This window comes from Macrobrachium nipponense, chromosome 16 (assembly GCF_015104395.2).
Source record: "Macrobrachium nipponense isolate FS-2020 chromosome 16, ASM1510439v2, whole genome shotgun sequence".
NCBI lineage: Eukaryota > Metazoa > Arthropoda > Malacostraca > Decapoda > Palaemonidae > Macrobrachium > Macrobrachium nipponense.
Window position 1 is genome coordinate 37939367 of NC_087209.1, and position 18163 is coordinate 37957529.

General features: G+C 42.2%; 1 protein-coding gene across 1 annotated transcript in view; it reads right to left on the reverse strand.

Annotated features, from left to right (window-relative positions):
- LOC135195676 (golgin subfamily A member 2-like) overlaps window positions 1-18163 on the reverse strand; it is a 212058-nt gene that overhangs the window by 24004 nt on the left and 169891 nt on the right. Inside the window, exon 12 of the mRNA XM_064222066.1 lies at window positions 5483-5681. Coding sequence (XP_064078136.1) covers window positions 5483-5681 — 199 coding nt within the window. The remainder of the gene's footprint in view (window positions 1-5482; window positions 5682-18163) is intronic.

Consider the following 18163-nt stretch of genomic DNA (forward strand, 5'->3'; position numbering starts at 1 on the left):
TTGTAGCTAATACTGTAAGGTTTTGACTGGGCAAAGAACCCATTCCCCTTCCTCAGGGCCCAGGATTTCCATTACCCTCTTAATATGGAAGGAGTGAGGCCAGTATGTGGATGGATCCTTACTACTGGCTAGGAACTCCAAGTCAAAATACCATATGTCCCCTTGAGAGAAGCCTAACTTTTGTCAGTACCTTATAGTTCACTTACGCCGCTTGGCAGTCACTAAGCTACGAAGAAGAGAGTCTTTCGAGGAAGGTTCTTTCAGGAAAGTGAACAGATGGGGTTTGAAAGGAGGGCTCAAGAGCCACTTTCCATGAAAAACAGATCAGACTACTACAGCTTAAAGTGTTAAACAACTTGATGAGGACATTAAGATCTTGGTTTGATGACAGGTCCCTATCTCTATGCTTGAAAAGTGAGGTAAGCACCGTTCGTTACCCTTTAATGATTGACAAGGACATCTGGAGGTCTCCAGACAGACAAGAAAGTCCACTATTGATTCACAAATATTTCAGGCGATGAGACATTATGTGTTATACACCAACAACAGAAAACTGGCCCTTGCAAGAGCTGCTGTCATTGCTCTTGAAAAAAACTTTCTGCTCTGATGAGTTTCTTGACAGTCCGGGGTCTGTCAGAGCAAGAATTGACAACCCCTTGTAGTCTCTCCTGAAGTATGGCTGCCTGAGAAACTTGTCTTTGGGAAAGCAGCTTTGGAAATTCTACCAAGAGACATAAAGAAGGTCTGGGGACCATTCCTTCATGGGAAAGAATGGAGCTACCAAGGTGACTGAGACAATCAGGTGTGACACGAACTTGTTTAGCCCTTCTCTCACCGTGTTTAGACTGGTCTTTGAGCCTGGCATCTGTCACCCATTCCAGGGGGTCTGGAGCTGGAAAGCCAAATAAAAGAAGAATATTATTTCTTTAGGTTCAGGTTGGTTGCTCTTCTGTCTCCAATGTCATCACAAATCCTGCAGTCCAGGGTCCACTCGATGGGAAGGACCTACTTTTTTACTGCTCACCTCGTATCCTGAGGGGGAAGCTCCTTGTTGCCTGGCAGAAGGAAAAGGAACGAGGCCTCTAGCCCCTATCCTTCCGGTGGTGTTGTCCATATGAACTATCACCGTCTTTTCAAACAATGGTCAAGCAGTAGTAAAGGCCTAAATGAATGAATTCTAAATCCTTGATATTAACAAAATTTCCATTCGTTAGAACCACATCCGGTAAATTTCCCCATGTCCCAAAGGGTTCTCCTATATCTGAGACATCTGAATAAAAGTCTATGTGGGGCTCAGAGGACGAAGTTACTCTCTACAAACATCTCGCTTCAGACAGCTACCACTGAAGGGAAAGATGACTGAAGCTGGTTGAGTTTCCTGTCTCTGTTGGCTTTCAAGTAGAATTGGAGTATTCTTGTATGCAGTCAACCGGACCTAACAAAAGTCTTGATTGGCGACAGTGTCAAAGTTGTCTGAAAATCTGAGAGTTGAGAATCCTCCCCAAAAAGAGTCTCCTGTATCGCAGCTAAAAGAGACTTATGAAGATTCAAAAGAGGTATCTTCTGGATCTGAGTGCTCTTGGTGCTCTAGAGAGCATGATGGATGACGGTACCGGGATCCTAGTCAATGGCACCAGTAGATCAAAAGCTGTTGCTGGGTGCAAGGGAGCAGGTGCTGGGCACACTAGAGCCAGTACAGGGTTCATGGGAGCTGGCACCTGGCTCTCGGGAACGGGTGCTGGATGCTCGAGATAAGACGGAGGCTCGGGTGACAGGCACTTGGTGTGGTGCTTCAGTCGATTGGCCTCTGACATAGGGTGCTTGGGATAGAACATAACTGGAGAATCCCATGGGCACTTACTTCCAGAACTAGTTTCTAGCCTCCTGACAATTTGGGTGCTACACATAGAAGATTGTAAATGCAGTGTGCTGTGATGTACTCTACTTCTATGTCTTTCTTCAGGAGGAGATGGACACTTCCCTTGAAAAAGCCAAATAATTATTTGAGCCTATTGAGTAGACCAACAATGTGAAGAGAGATGAGACAACAGGGGCGTTATCTATGAAATGGAAAGTTGCCCTCTCTCCTATTCTGACGATCCACTGGACTGCCCCTGTACAATCCCAATTTTTCCAAACAGACTGAGGCTAGGAAGAGCTCCTCTTATAAAGCGAGAAGGAAACCAAACATTGAAGAGGAGAGATCCTCTTAGGTCCAAACGGCAACAACAAGGGGCTCCTTGGGACACTTGGAAGCGACCCCATGAGTGAGAATAATAACACTGACTTCTGTATCATCCAGTTCCCTGAAGTCTTCTATCTTCTTCTTCTTCACTTACACTTCTCTTAGCCACTTTCTAAAGGTTGTATGTCGAAAACCTGGGATTTTGCAACGGGCTCAACTGAGGGGGCAGCAACCCATGGGCAAACCCCTGGTATGTCTTCTCCCAGAGTAGGAGAATGGAACAGGGACCTTCATCTAGAACTGGTGGGACAGGAAGCCAACTCCTCCACTAGCACTTCACTTGACCGGGACCTTCGTCTAGAACTGGTGGGACAGGAAGCCACCTCCTCCACTAACTTCAATTGACCATTCATAAAAAGCACTTTGAACTTACCATGAGGTTTAATTTGTTATCAAAACTGGAATTAAGATTGGCAATGGTATGAGGGTTAGAAGCATGGGAGCTAAGCACGGGAGAATGTGGCATGATAAAGGCAGGGAATATGTAAAGATTATGACCATGTAGAAAGAATAAAAACATTAAGATCTGACTTAGGCTAGGCAAAGCATCTAGGCCAGCAGGTTCTTAAACATTTTATTACCACACCCCCTCTAATAGTTGGTCCTTCCCTCCATGCCCCCCTTGCATCTATGAGTAAAATTCCCACACATACTTAAAGGAAAATGAAAAAAAGAGAAAGAGAAGGAGGTTTCAAGGGATAGAGAGGGAGGTAACTAATTACAGTAGTACACGGTAAGCCCAACAAGTCTAACAAGAGCAGTAGATAGGAAATTAACGTTATAAGGTGATACTTTCATATTTTTTCATTAAACTTCTGAATATTAGTTCCTCAATCTTAAGAGAATAACAAATATAAGTAAGTAATTTTTTATTTTTCCCCTGGGTTCGTGCCTCCCCTGGGAATTTCTGATGCCTCTAGGGGGGCATGCCCCCCAGTTTAAGAACCACTGATCTAGGCTAAGACCTCACTTGGCCTGAACAGCTGATTTTTTTTATTAACTCCATGCAAGTTACTAAGGTCTTATTTTCATCATAGTAATCTCGCAAGAAAAAACAATAACTGTTCCCTACCATTATTACACATGTGCTACATCGCAAGATTTACCTAGCCTAACAAAAACAACATCCTCAGCAACAACAGTAAAGGCAAGGAGCACTTGAATCAGACATAACTAATGAAAGGGATATTCTAAATTAAATGAAAGATATCACCTTATCTATATCATAACTTTCATATGCGGTTGTGTATAACTGCTGATCGTAAGGGAGAACGCCTTGTGCAGTCGTCATGCACAGTTATAGGCACAGCAAAAGTTAGTTGGTCTACCATTACATCCTCTACTACAATAGCAAAAGCTAACAGCACTTGAATCAGACATAACTAAATGAAAAGGGATATTCTATAGTACAGGCAATCCCCGGGTTACGATGAGGGTTCTGTTCTTGAGACGCGTTGTAAGCCGAAAATCGTCGTAAGCCGGAACATCATCAAAAATCCTAAGAAAACCATACTTTTAATGCTTTGGGTGCAATAAAAACTATGTAAACTGCATTCTTATTGCATTTTTCATAAAAAAAAAGCTTCAAATATTGATTATTTTGCATTTTTGGAGTCATATTTCTTCAGCGAGATCAGCGTTGTAAGCGTTGTAACCCTGGAATATGCGTCTTAAACCTGGAAATAATTTCTGATAAATATAATTGAAAAGCGTTGTAACCTCGGAGCGTCGTAAGCCGGGGACTGCCTGTACAGTATATGAAAAATATCTTCTCTTGTATATCATAATAACTTGATATGCTGCTGTTCATGAGTTCCGAAAGTAAGGTGGAATGTCTTGTAATATTGGCAGCCATCTTGTTGATAGCCCACAAAGATTAGCTAGCCTATCTCACATCCTTTGCCTCATAGTGAAGACTAGAATGCTTGGATCAGACATAACTAAATGAAAAGGATATTCTGTAATATATAACAGATATCTCCTTCTCATAACTCTGACATGTGGTTGTAAAAGAATGCCATTTCATCACAGTTAAACTTAGCTAATTGTCAGTGACCCAGACGTCCAAAATTGACAAAATTAAAAGAAACAAAGGCTAATCTGAAGGAACTCTTTAACAGATCAGCAACTGGAAAAACGAAAGTGATAACACTTTACTGACTTCCAACAAATAAACCATTTAGTAAACAGCCAATGAAAAAGGTCTACTGCAAGCACAGGTGATGTTATCGCCCACATGGCAAAAATCATAATGAAGCCACTGGCTGTTGTCATTATCAAGGACCCGTGTAGCGGGGTGGGACCTGTCACCTATTATGCAATGATCGCACTGGCACTATATTCTGAATTTAGGGTTTGCCACACTAGTAGTGAAATCAATAGCTAAGTAATTACTTGGTAAGTTACTTATAAAGCAAAAAAGTGGCAAAACCACTTCTTGACAATGAATTCTGATATTAACTTACAAAGAGAATATGTATATCAGGGAGGAATACAAAAGAGGCAAGTATACTTTGTCTCTGAAGTGAGAGAAAAATAATTTGGTATACAACTTCAATAGCCAATAAAGTATGCCTTGTTATGACACAAAAAGAATGTGGCTCAGGAACTATCATTATTATTTATTAGTTGACCTGACTACTGAGCTAAAAACCAAACTCTCAGAGGCCATATGGATTTGCTAATAAGAGAAAAAGATAATCCCACCTCAGAAGATCATGTCACATTATGGCTCATGCAGGGCTGGCTTAAAGAACTAGTTTGTAAATGAGAGGTGAAAACTGGCAATGTTAAATTTAATGGAGATGGACTGCTAAGAGGGAAGAGACCAAGAGGAATGAATGGAAATTAAAAAGCAAAAAGTAATGTAGATGGAGGATGAAGGAATACAGCAAAGAACTCTTAGTATTGTCTAAAGTGTCCCAGGAAGGCAAATTGTTGGCAGTTACCCTGCAGTGCTTGTAATTATCGAACAATTGACTTTAAGGCTATAATGCCACTTGACTGGAATGCATACATGATTAAATGCACATGAAAAATTTCTTGATGTAAGTAAGTGATTACAGGGGTAACATGCAATGAATAATTTGTTTATAAAAAGAAGTCATGGGATACAGTAACTAGTAAATTCTGTCCTTCATGTATAAAATAAATAAATTCACTTTACATATATGTATAATAGAGAGAGTATACTTTATTATATATACATTTGTAAAACTGCACATAATTAGTACTTACATTGGAAGTTCTCAACTTTTCTTCCAATTGCTGAATTAATTCCTGATACTTCATAATTTCCTCAGAGGACTGCTTTCCTTCAGATCCACGTTCTGCTGGTGTATGGGTTTGGCTACGTAACAACATCAATTGTGTTCCCAGTGATTCTGCATTTTCTTTCAATGAGGTCATTTCCCTATCCTTTTCAACCATTTGCTGCCTGTAAAGGAGGTAAAAATTTTGGATGTAACTGAACAATTCTCTACAGGTAACACTAACTTTTCTCTTGAGCCTTGTAAAAATGTGCAAAACTTTAAGCACATTTAATATTGCTAACACAAGAACAAGCGAGTTCATAGGCACTTACACGCAAAACAACGGCAAAACAAGCTCCAATACGGTAAGACTGTAATTTGAACTAGTACATTGATGTGATCACAAACATACAGAACTGACCCCGCAGAGCACATTACCAACACTGAATAATATCACCAACTTACCAAATGTCATGAAGGTAATACAATTGCAAACTAGAAATTATATAGCCTTTCAGTACTCTGCATATCTTCTAAAAATAATTTTTATGGAAAGAAGACTGGTTACATTTTATATGAAAATACAGAATGAATATAAAAAAAACAACAGCAATACACCAAATTTCAACCTACCAGCTGAAATCCTTAACACATGTGTCTGTGAACACCTGTCCTACAGAAATTGTACAAATGTCATACCCAGCATATCTATATCACACAGGTTCCCATATGATTAATTTCTTGACTTTTTACAAACACTTGTGGTAAAGCTGGACTCAAAATGCTGGAGATTTAAATTTTAAGTGAAACAAGTTTTTGAAGGAAATGATGTACACATTGTTCAAAATTGCAGTGCAATATTATTTTTGTTGTAATAGCATTCTATGAATTCTTTACAATTATTTAAATATATGTAACCATACAATAAATTTAAAAGATAATTTCTGGGCTCAGCTCGTGTCGCTGCGCGAAATATCCTTTAATCTATTATTTCTAGGGTAAATGCACTAACACATACCAGAGAATAAATAAAATAAAGAAAAAGGTCAGTATAACTGACTCGCTCACCCTCCAGGAGGGTGTCGGTATGAACACTAGGCGAGTGAGACCACTACCACGAGCCAAATGCCAATAGAAATCTCCCACTACAAAATCCCTCCAAGAGGGGAGCTGACCCACAGAGTGAGCAGCTCGTACTACTACTACTCCATCCCATGCTGCCGACTGCTGCGCCTCTGGTGGCCATCCTTTCAAGTTAGCACACACGAGCGGTTGGGTGATATTTTTCTCTCTGTGTTTTTTTGTGCCCTTTCATTGGATTTTCTATTATGGAGCGTGCAGCTATCGCAGCAGCTAAGTTAAGTACTCAGTATTTACGGTTAGTTGGTTTTTTCCGGCCCTGAGACAGTATTTGCCGTTTTTTAGGTATAAATACTACTCGGGGTCGGAAGCATGGCAGCATGGTTCTGCCTCGTGATGGGTTCGTTCTTGGTCTCCCATACCTAGAACATCCCCTTATTTATCTTCGCTCTTTATGATTATCCGCTTTGGGTACGGTCTACTCAGGTTTGTCATGCATGCATGTATTTTACCTTACGTAGGCTTCTTCTATCCAGACCCTAGTCCAGGTTCTTAGTATCGGCCTCTGACTAGCTTTGAGTGGTAGACTTGCCTTCGGGTTAGTCGTACACTCCTGGATTTTTTCTCCTGCTATATTGTTTTCTTTCTTTCATTTATTTAATTTATATAACTGTATATTTTATTATTGTTAGGTTAGTTAGGCGTCTGGCTTAGCCTAGGTCCTGGCTCTTTGAGCCTATACTACCGCTCATCAGTTCGGTTGCTTCCCTATAGCATCTCTCTGATCAGTTGGTTCGGCCCAGTGGGCTTATTTGCCTCCGCTTTTCAGTTCAGTATGCTTCCCGATAGCATCTCCCTGATCAGTGGTTGTCCTAGGCTTAGTTGTCGTATTTGGTCTTACCGCCTCGTGGTCACTTCGTGATCACGGGCCAGCCAGACGCCTGTCCAGATCGATTCTTCCCCCCCCTACCCGATCTTTCCAAGAAAGAGTCGGTGGCGGGGGCGGTGGGTCGGATTCTGCCCATGGGGGCTCGCTCCTTATACCCAAGCCTGCCTCCTCTCTCCCCTCAGGCGGAGGGGCTAGGGAGTCGGGACAGACCAGACTGGTCTCGACCTCTCCGGCTTCTCGGTCCGGACCGGTTGGTACGGAGTTTGGGCGGGGGGTTACTGGATTGCCCACCCTCCGCGCTACCTTGTCGCTCCGGGCTAGCTTGAGCCTGTATGTCTTCTCGCTCTTTCCCATCTTACTAGGGCTCCTTCCTGATCGGAGTCCTGGTATCCAGCGGAAAGTTGTTAGTCCACCCAGTAGGGTGTTGGACCGGAGCATACAGTGGGTCTCTACTAACCTTACCGTTTTGCTGAGTTACTACACTCCGCTACGCACTGGACTTTGTCCGGTTTGCTTGTGTGTTAGGTTTAAGTTATCTTTAAGTTTATCTTAAGAACCTTAAACCATCCCCCTCCCTTTCATATCTTACCGGATCTCTCCGGGATTATAGGCCTATTCAGGCGATGCAGGGAGGGGTTATGCACAAATTTTTTCCGAGCTCCGGCATGCATCGGAGCTCTTCTGTCCTTTAGACTGTAAGTGATGTTTTTTAAGATACTCATGTGTCTCCCCACTTACAGGCCACCAACTGGGAGCATACGATCCGGGATGTTCCGCCACACTTCACTGTGAGCATCCGGGATGTTCCGCCACTTCAGGACCCTTGTGGACACGAAGTTTGCCGGTCCCATGCTCCATGCGCGACTCCGCTCGGGGACATCCAGGTCTGGTACCATGAGACGTGTACCATATGTTACGATCTGGTGAGCCAGCTTTTGGAAGGGGTAAGTTTTACATCTCCAGTAGCTGCTCCGCTTCTTTTTTAGCGCTTAAGTTTTCATCATATTAACTTAAGGCAATTAATTTAAGTTATACTTTAAGTTTTAGTTTTAAGTGATTCTTAAATCTAACTACGCCCTCTCTTCCAGGCTCCGGCGTAAGAAGATACCGCACTGGCTACCCTGCGAGCCTGGGTCGGCGGTTTTGGGAAAAACGCCGCCAAGGGACAGCCCTACATCCTAGAGAAGCGGTTGGCATTACTAATCTTCCCCGGAGGCAAGGCGACAGGATACGTCGACCCGATAGAAGCGGATCCGACTATCGCCTTCATCCAACAACAGCTGGCCACCTCAGTTAACTGATCAGGACCAGGATATCTCTACGGATGTCGCGACCCTAGATATTAATGTTGAACCTATGGTAGGTATAGACGACCTGTTGGTCGAGGTAGGTACGGTGGACACACCCAAGGGTCACCCTTGGGCGTAACTGTTTTTCTTCTACTCCTGCAACCTCTCCATCCTTCCAAGGCTTTACGGGTGACGAAATATATTCTCCTCCTGGTGCTTCGGTTAGACCTAAGGTCAAGTCTAAGGTGATGACTTTGACTAAGACGTCGTCGTCGTCTAAGAAGACGACTTCGGCTTCATCCTCCTCCCGTAAGTCTCCGGCTGGGAATCCCGGAGCATCAGGTCTAAAGCTTCTTAGCTCCGGCTCTAAGTCCTCGAGGAGTAAATCCTCCAGAGAGAGATCTCGCACTCCGGCAGAATCACCAGTTCCGCTACCTTTGGTTCCGATTCAGAGCCTCCCCTCCACCTCCGCAGCAGCTCCGGCTTTGGACTCCAATGCTGGCCTGTTGCAACAGGTGGGGGACCTGGTTGGGTCCTTAAAGAGTAGCATGGAGCAAATGATCTCTCGTCTGTCGGACAGGATTACTTCCCAGGACTCCATTATAGCCGGGCTGAGAGAAGCTCCTCTAGCCTCTCCTCCACTGTCCAACTCGAGTGGATCCCAACTTCCTCCAGTTTAGACGCACTACCTCAGTTCTCTATGAAGCAATCCGTGGAGAGTAGCGTCATACGCCCCCTTCCAAGACGGTCTCATCTCTATACCGGAATTTGGGACTCGAAGAATAGAGGACTTCGAGTTCTTCCCGGAAGACCTCCAGCCTCCGTTTCATAGGCTACGCAAGGCTTACGCCGTCGGCTATGGTGCAGGGACGATAAGGTACCTAAGGAGACAGTCCTCTACTCACGAGACCAGGCTCAGAGAGAAGGCTCAGGTGTTTAGAGGACATGGATTTGTTCTAACACCAAGATACAAACCATTTAAGAGTCCCTTTACCATTTTTACAATGGATTGAGAGTACCCCGCTTCCCGTTCCATAAACCAAGATCGCGGAGGTCGACCATCCCAGCGGCCCAGAAGGGGGAACCTATACCGCAGTTGAAGGAAGCGGATCCCACTTCTCCGTTGCTCCCCTCAGTTGGAGAATTGTGGGAAGACTTGCCGAATACATTCTCAGCTGGCAAACTCAAACCGGACTGTGCTATGGAGCAGTTTGGTGAAAAGCTACCCAGGCTCCCAGATAGCCTTATTCAGGCTGAGTTTGATGCAAAATCGCGTCTAGCCAGATCCATCAATTCTATGGCTATGTCTGAGGTAGCTACCATGGCTTATGGATCAGAACCGATTTTTAAGCTCATGACCAAAGCCCTGACTCAAACGGTACAGTCAGATATGTTTGAGTTTGCCACTGCTCGGACGAATTGTAGGAAGCATGTCCTACAAGAGGCAACCATTCGGCATGAACCGAATAGGTTACTCTCGTCTAGCATCTGGGGAGCAGATCTCTTCCCAGAAGCTATGGTTAAGGAGGTCCAATCAGAGGCTACCAGGTTAAACCAGAGCCTTAAGGATCGTTGGGGCCTTTCGGCTAAGAGGAGGCAAGACCTGACTCCTAAAGGTAAGGGACAAAAAGAAACCCAGGCGTTTCCAACCTTACCAGAAGAAGCAACTACGCTTTCCTCAACAAGTTCCAACAGTACCGTTAGTGCAGACAGCCCAAACCCTCCACTTCTAAAGGTCAATCACAGCCAATTTATGTGATATCCCCTCAGCCTCAGCCCTCCACCTCTTACGCCATCTCTCCAGCTTACAATCAAGCCTTCGAGAGTCAAGCTTCTCAGAAGTATGACCGCTCGGTAAGGGAGGTAGAGGTAAGCGTTCCTTTCGTGGGAGGAGGATCGGGAGGCCCCTTTAACAGGGGGAAAGCACTTCAGAGGAGGCCGAGGCAGTTACCAGAACCAATGAAGAACTTCAGGTAGGGGGGAGGCTGTTTCACTTTCGCCACCGGTGGAACTTCAGCCAATGGGCTCAGAGCATAGTGTCAAAAGGTCTGGGTTGGAGCTGGTTGACGAACCCACCTCCATCCAGACCTTTCCGTCAACTTCCTTCCAAGGAATTGACAGAGTACGCAGACGATCTCCTTCAAAAAGGAGCTATAGCGAGTCAAGAGATTGAAATTTCAAGGTCGCTTGTTCAGCGTGCCAAAGAAAGGCTCACAAAAAAGAAGGGTAATCTTAGACTTGTCCCGCTTAAACTTAGCCATCCGCTGCGACAAGTTCAAGATGCTCACGATCTCACAGGTGCGGACCCTACTTCCCCGTGGGGCCGGTCACCACCTCTATCGATCTTACAGACGCTTACTATCATATCCCTATTGCAAGACACTTCCGTCCGTATCTGTGGTTTCAAGATAGGAGACCAGACATTCTCCTTCAAGGTAGTTCCATTCGGACTCAACGTGGCACCCAGAGTGTTCACGAAGCTAGCGGAAGTGGTAGTGCAACAACTCAGATCGCAAGGGATCATGGTAGTAGCGTATCTCGACGATTGGTTGATCTGGGCCCCAACAGTCGAGGAATGCAACAGAGCTACTCTGAAAGTGATTCAGTTCCTGGAATATCTAGGCTTCAAAATAAACAGGACCAAATCAAGACTCACTCCAGAGTCAAACTTTCAGTGGCTGGGCATTCAATGGAATCTATCATCCCACACTGTCGATTCCATCAACCAAAAGGAAAGAAATAGCAAAGTCAGTCAAGCAATTTCTAAGTCACAAACTAGCGTCAAGGAGAGCCCAGGAAAGGATCCTGGGTTCTCTCCAGTTTGCATCAGTGACAAACGTCTTAATGAAAGCCAAACTGAAAGACCTAACCAGAATCTGGCGCTCGCGAGCAAACGTCAGGTCCAGGGACAAACTATCCTCAGTGCCTCTGATTCTAAAGAATCGACTTCGGCCTGGGCGAGAGTCAAGAATTTATCAATGTCAGTACCCCTTCAGTTCCCTCCACCAGGGGTCACCCATCCACACAGACGCGTCCTTAAGCGGCTGGGGAGGGTATTCCCAGGTTCAAAAAAGTTCAAGGGACTTGGTCTCAGTTCCGTCAGTTCCATATAAACGTACTGGAGGCAATGGCAGTGTTCTTGACTCTAAAAAGGTTACGCCCACCCAAGTACTCCCACATAAAGCTAGTCCTGGACAGCGCAGTGTAGTACATTGTATAAACAGAGGAGGCTCCAAGTCACGTCATCTAAATCACGTCATGATAGCCATTCGCTCCCTGGCAGACAAGTTCAGTTGGCATATTTCCTCCACTCACATAGCTGGAGTAAGAAACGTCATAGCAGACGCCCTATCCCGATCAGTACCCCTAGAGTCGGAATGGTCACTGGACAACAGTTCGTTCCAATGGATCCTTCAAAGAGTCCCAGGGCTACAGGTGGACCTCTTCGCATCACAAGCGAACCACAAACTACCGTGTTATGTAGCCCCAACCTGGACCCTCTGGCCTATGCCACGGACGCCCTGGCTCTAGACTGGAACAACTGGGAGAAGATTTACGTCTTCCCTCCAGTGAATCTCCTCATGAAAGTATTGAACAAACTCAGGACATTCAAGGGTCAAGTGGCTCTAGTAGCCCCAGACTGGCCGAAGAGCAACTGGTATCCTCTAATTTTGGAGCTGGGCCTTCGTCCTCTTCAGATCCCAGTCCCAAGCTCTCCCAGTCAGTACAAATGAAGACTGTGTTCGCTTCCTCAGGGATTCTCAAAACCCTAACTTTATGGATTTCATGAAGTTTGCGGCAAACAAAAAAGAGATGCGAATATTGACCCTACAGAATATTCTATTCTTGGAATCCGATAAAAGGGATTCGACTTTGAGGGCAGTATGATGCTGCTGTCAAAAAGTTAGCAAACCTTCCTGAGAGATTCGGATATTAGAATCATGACAGTTTAATTCAGCTATATCCTTTTTCAGATCCTTATTTGAAAAAGGTTTAGCAGCTAGCACGATTACGACAAACAAGTCAGCTTTGAAAAAGATATTTCAATTTGGATTTAACATAGACTTGACGGATTCCTACTTCTCGTCTATTCCTAAGGCATGTGCTAGGCTTAGGCCTTCTGTAAGGCCTACGTCAGTTTCATGGTTCTTAAACGATGTTCTAAAACTGGCTTCCGAAACCGATAATGACACATGCTCGTTTATAATGCTCTTAAGAAAAACCCTATTCTTATTAAGCTTAGCTCAGGAGCAAGAATTTCAGAACTGTCGGCTCTATCCAGAGACCCGGATCATATTCAGTTCCTTCCCACAGGAGAAGTCCTACTTTCTCCGGAACGTAGCTTTTTAAGCAAAGAATGAAGATCCTTTGATGAGGTGGGAACCTTGGAAGGTACTACCCCTTCCACAAGATGTATCTCTTTGCCCAGTTACAACCTTACGAGCCTTTCTGTCTAGGACCTCCTCATCTTCGTCGGGTCCCCTCTTTGGGAGGGAAAAAGGTGGAACTTTATCCATTAAAGGCATCAGGCAACAAATCCTGTACTTTATTAAGCAAGCCAATCCTGACTCTTTCCCGAAAGCACATGATGTCAGGGCAGTAGCCACCTCAATTAATTATTTCCAACATATGAACTTCGATGAGTTGAAAAGTATACTGGATGGAAATCGCCGACAGTGTTCAAACGTCACTACCTTAAGTCCTTGGAAGCTCTGAAATTCCCAGCAGTAGCAGCGGGTAACATAGTTTCCCCTGACTCTAGCTAGTTTTGTAGTAGAAGATTCAGTCCTCCTTTCTACCGTGCCTCACCCAAAAGTTCGTCTATTCCTACCTAGTTTCCCATTTTGCATTCACCTTGTGTCTTAGCTGCTTTTGTGATGGTGTAGTGGGTGCCCCTTATTGTCTGGTTAGGGGACACTCACAAATGATTATAAACATTGATCTCATGGATGTTTCCCTTATTTTTTATGCTAGGGGATACATCATATATAATGATTACGGGTTTTGTATATTAAGTCATATACCTTCCTTATATATTATTATTGTTGATTGTTTTTATTAATTGCTATTATACTTTTGATACATGCTGTTACACAGATAACATTGATACATGTAAATAATTTTACCTGTACATAGTAATTACCTTATGTTAACAAACATGATTAGATTTAAGGGAAATTTAAGCATATTTCTATTTTTATACCCCTGTGTATATGTATCTTTTAGCAATTATAGTCTATTCTTATATATTTTATCTTTTATTTGAGACCTATTCTGATTTATTTTATTTTTATTCTCATTTTATTACTTTTGTTTACAATCTTGTGCTATTTCTCTGGTACGATTTCGCGCAGCGACACGAGCTGAGCCCAGAAAAGGGATTTTGACGTAAGGAAAATCTATTTCTGGGCGATTGGCTCGTGTCGCCAGCGAAATCCCACCCTACCCATCCCTTCGCCCAAGATTGTCTGCTAACTCAGGATGGCCACCAGAGGCGCAGCAGTCGGCAGCATGGGATGGAGTAGTAGTAGTACGAGCTGCTCACTCTGTGGGTCGGCTCCCCTCTTGGAGGGATTTTGTAGTGGGAGATTTCTATTGGCATTTGGCTCGTGGTAGTGGTCTACTCGCCTAGTGTTCATAACCGACACCCTCCTGGAGGGTGAGCGAGGTCAGTTATACTGACCTTTTTCTTTATTTTATTTATTCTCTGGTATGTGTTAGTGCATTTACCCTAGAAATAATAGATTAAAGGTATTTCGCTGGCGACACGAAGCCAATCGCCCAGAAATAGATTTTTCCTTACGTCAAATCCCTTATTTATATCTAATATGCATACATGTAGTCTTATAACTACTGTATGTATATTATCAAATGGTTCAAATCGTCAACAGTTTTATTTCTGGACTTTCATAATGTTTAACTCAAAGATTTTTTTAAATGGGGGGTGTGGGGGCATTAGGACACTTCTAGATTATAAACAGTATTGATCTGGGCTACTAAGTTTCAAAGACCATATACTTTATTTCTTTTAACCCTTTACTTCCTGCATGTGCATATATGTACGTAAAAATTGACTTTGCTTAGACATATCTGCACTAGTGTGCAAGAGAGATAGGAGGAAATTTTTTTTTTCCAAGAGTAGAGGAAAGACTGGCGCCACTGATTCTGCAGAGTAGCAGTGTTCTGAAGTGAGCGCAACTGTCTCCCTATGCCAGTGAACTTTCAGCTTTTTTCAGTAATGGAGGGAATTCAAGGTCGTTCCAAGGGATCATACTACAGGAGGTAAGAAATAACTGGTTATATATTTTTAATGTGTTCTAAAAATACATAACTGTATAGATGCATCTTTATTGCAATATATGAAAAATGTTATAATTTTTATTTTTAGTATTCTAAATTTACATTTGAAAGTAAGTACATATATGTACTCGCGGGAAGTAGCCCAGTCAATATATCTACCTTGAACTTCAGATCAGTGTGTGAGCCTATAACTTAATTAGCATTAACGAAATTGAAAGAGGACAAAAAATTATGAGTTTTTTTTCTTGTGCATATAGTAGCTATATTATAATTGTCTTCTAGTGCCCAAAAATTTTTCTAATTCCTTATGATAAGTATTTTTGTCACGTAGGCCTAGCCTACATACAAGTTATTTGAATGTGGCTGCATTCATTTCTGCAGTTATTAGATATTAGTTTGTTTACGGCCTTATATTTCATAAATCACACCCAGATCAGATGAATAAGCATATAATACAGAAAAGGCTACGCCTATGCTAGCAAGTGACACGAAATAGGCCTAGTTTATTCAAAATTTGTGATCGAGATGTAGCATCCAGTTCTCGTTATTAAGAAGTTTGTGGTTGTCAGTACTTCATTGACTTTGATGAATGAATGAATGATGAATGAATGAATAAATATATATATATATATATATGTTATTATTTATATATATATAATAAATATATAATAATATATATATATATATATATATATATATATATTAGATATATCTATATATATATATATATATATATATATATATATATATATAATATATATATATATATATATATATAGTATATATATATATATATATATATATATATATATATATATATATATGTATATATATATGTATATGATATATATATATACTATATATATATATATATCTATTATATATTTATTTTTTTTATATTTATATAGTATATAATGGGTTAATTTTGGACGAAGGAAAAATCTATTTCTGGGTGATTGGCTCGTGTCGCCCTATGAAAGGATCCTTAATATCATTCTTTCTAGGTAATTAATCTAAAAGATTACCAAGAAAAACAAATTAAGAAAATGTCAGTAAAACTGACTCGCTCACTCTTAAAAAAGAAGTGTCGGTATGGTAATAGGGGCGAGTGGGAATCACTACCACGAGACATTCACCAATTAGAACTTCCAATCAGAATCCCCTTAAGAGAGAGCTGATACCAACGGGCGATGCAGCCGCTACTACTACTACTAGAGGACACCACGGACAGCAGCGCCCCTAGCGGACATCCTTAATCTAAAAACTCTTGTCCTGCATGGGGGGGGAAAACATATAGGGTGGGTTCATAGGGCGACACGAGCCAATCACCCAGAAATAGATTTTTCCTTCGTCAAAATCCCTCTTTTCTGGGCTCAGCTCGTGTCGGCCTATGAAAGAGTACCAGACAAAACGACAAAATGATGGGAAAAAAGGAACAAATGAAAAGCAGTTGTAAAATATTAGATATAATACAAGTAAATCAATTACAGCATACAAACTAAGTACTTAAACTAACTTATACTAAGCAGTAAAATAACAGAACGTTAGTAAATAAAGTACTTAAAAACAGTAATCACAGTAAATTACAATGATGCAGTGTAATATAAACAAAAGGAATTTACTTGAAAATATTTACAAAATATACAAACACATTGTGTCCTACCCTAAGCATAAAAATAAGGGTAGGTACACTGAAGTACACCATCAGTACAAGTGTGGATGTCCCTAGCAAAAAAACTAAGGGACAATCCACTATAGATTCAGCGGCTAAGGCTAGGATATCCGAGTAGCATGGCGATAGGGTGAGGCATGTTGGATGATGTAGGTAGAAAGGAGACCTGGATCTATACTACGACTACTAAACAGTATCAGGGGAAACAATGTTTCCCGCTGCTACTGCTGAAAATTTTTAAAGATTCCAAGGACTTTAGATAATGACGTTTAAAGACTGTCGGGGATTTCCATCCAGTATACTTTTAAGATCCTCAAAGTTCATATGTTGAAAGTAATTAATTGAGGTGGCTACTCCCCTGATATCATGTGCTTTTGGGAATGAATCAGGATTGGCTTGTTTAATGAAGTAAAGGATTTGTTGCCTAATACCTTTTACTGACAAAGTACCACCTTTTTTCCTCTCATGAAGAGAGCACCTGAGGATCTTGATGAAGTACGAGATAGAAAGGCTCTAAGAGTTGATACTGGGCAGAGAGAAGGATCCTGGGGAAGTGGGATAACTTTCCAAGGGGCCCATCTTGCAAGAGGATGCTCATTTTTGGCTAAAAGCTACGATCCGGAGCAAGTAGAACTTCTCCATGATGGGAGGAATTCCACATGCCCGCATCCCTGGATAGAGCCGACAGTTCTGAAATTCTAGCTCCTGAAGCTAGGCTTAATAAGAATAATGTCTTTCTCAGGAGCATTATGAATGTACAAGACGAGGTTGTCAGTATCTGAAGCTAGTTTGAGGACATCATTTAAGAACCATGAAACTGCGAGTAGGCCTTTGAGAAGGTCTAAGTCTAGCACAGGCTTTAGGGATAGACGTGAAATAAGATTCAGTCAGATCTATCTGAAAACCTACATGAAGATCTTCTTCAAAGCCGATTTATGAGTGGTAATAGTGCTAGCTGCTAAACCTTTTTCAAACAAGGATCTGAAAAAGGATATAGCTAGATTAACTGTCATGGTTGTAGTGTTCGATTCTTTCAAGAAAGATGCTAATTTTTTAACAGCTGAGTCATATTGTCTAATGGTTGACTCTCTCTTATCTGATTCTAGGAAGAGAATATTCTGTGGATCAATATTAGCATCTTTATTAGCCGCAAACTTCATGAAGTCCATAAAGTTAGGGTCTGGAGAATTCCTGAGGAAGCGAACACAGTCCTCATTTGTACTGATTGTGATAGCTTGGGATTGGGGATCCGTTGAGGTCGGAGGCCCAATTCCAGAAGAAGAGGATACCAGTTGCTCTTGGGCCAGTCCGGTGCAATCAGAGCTACTATCCCTTTGAAAGACCTTAGTTTGCTTAGGACTTTCAAGAGAAGATTCACTGGAGGAAAAACATAAATTTTCCTCCACTGATTCCAATCCAACGACAGGGCGTCCGTGG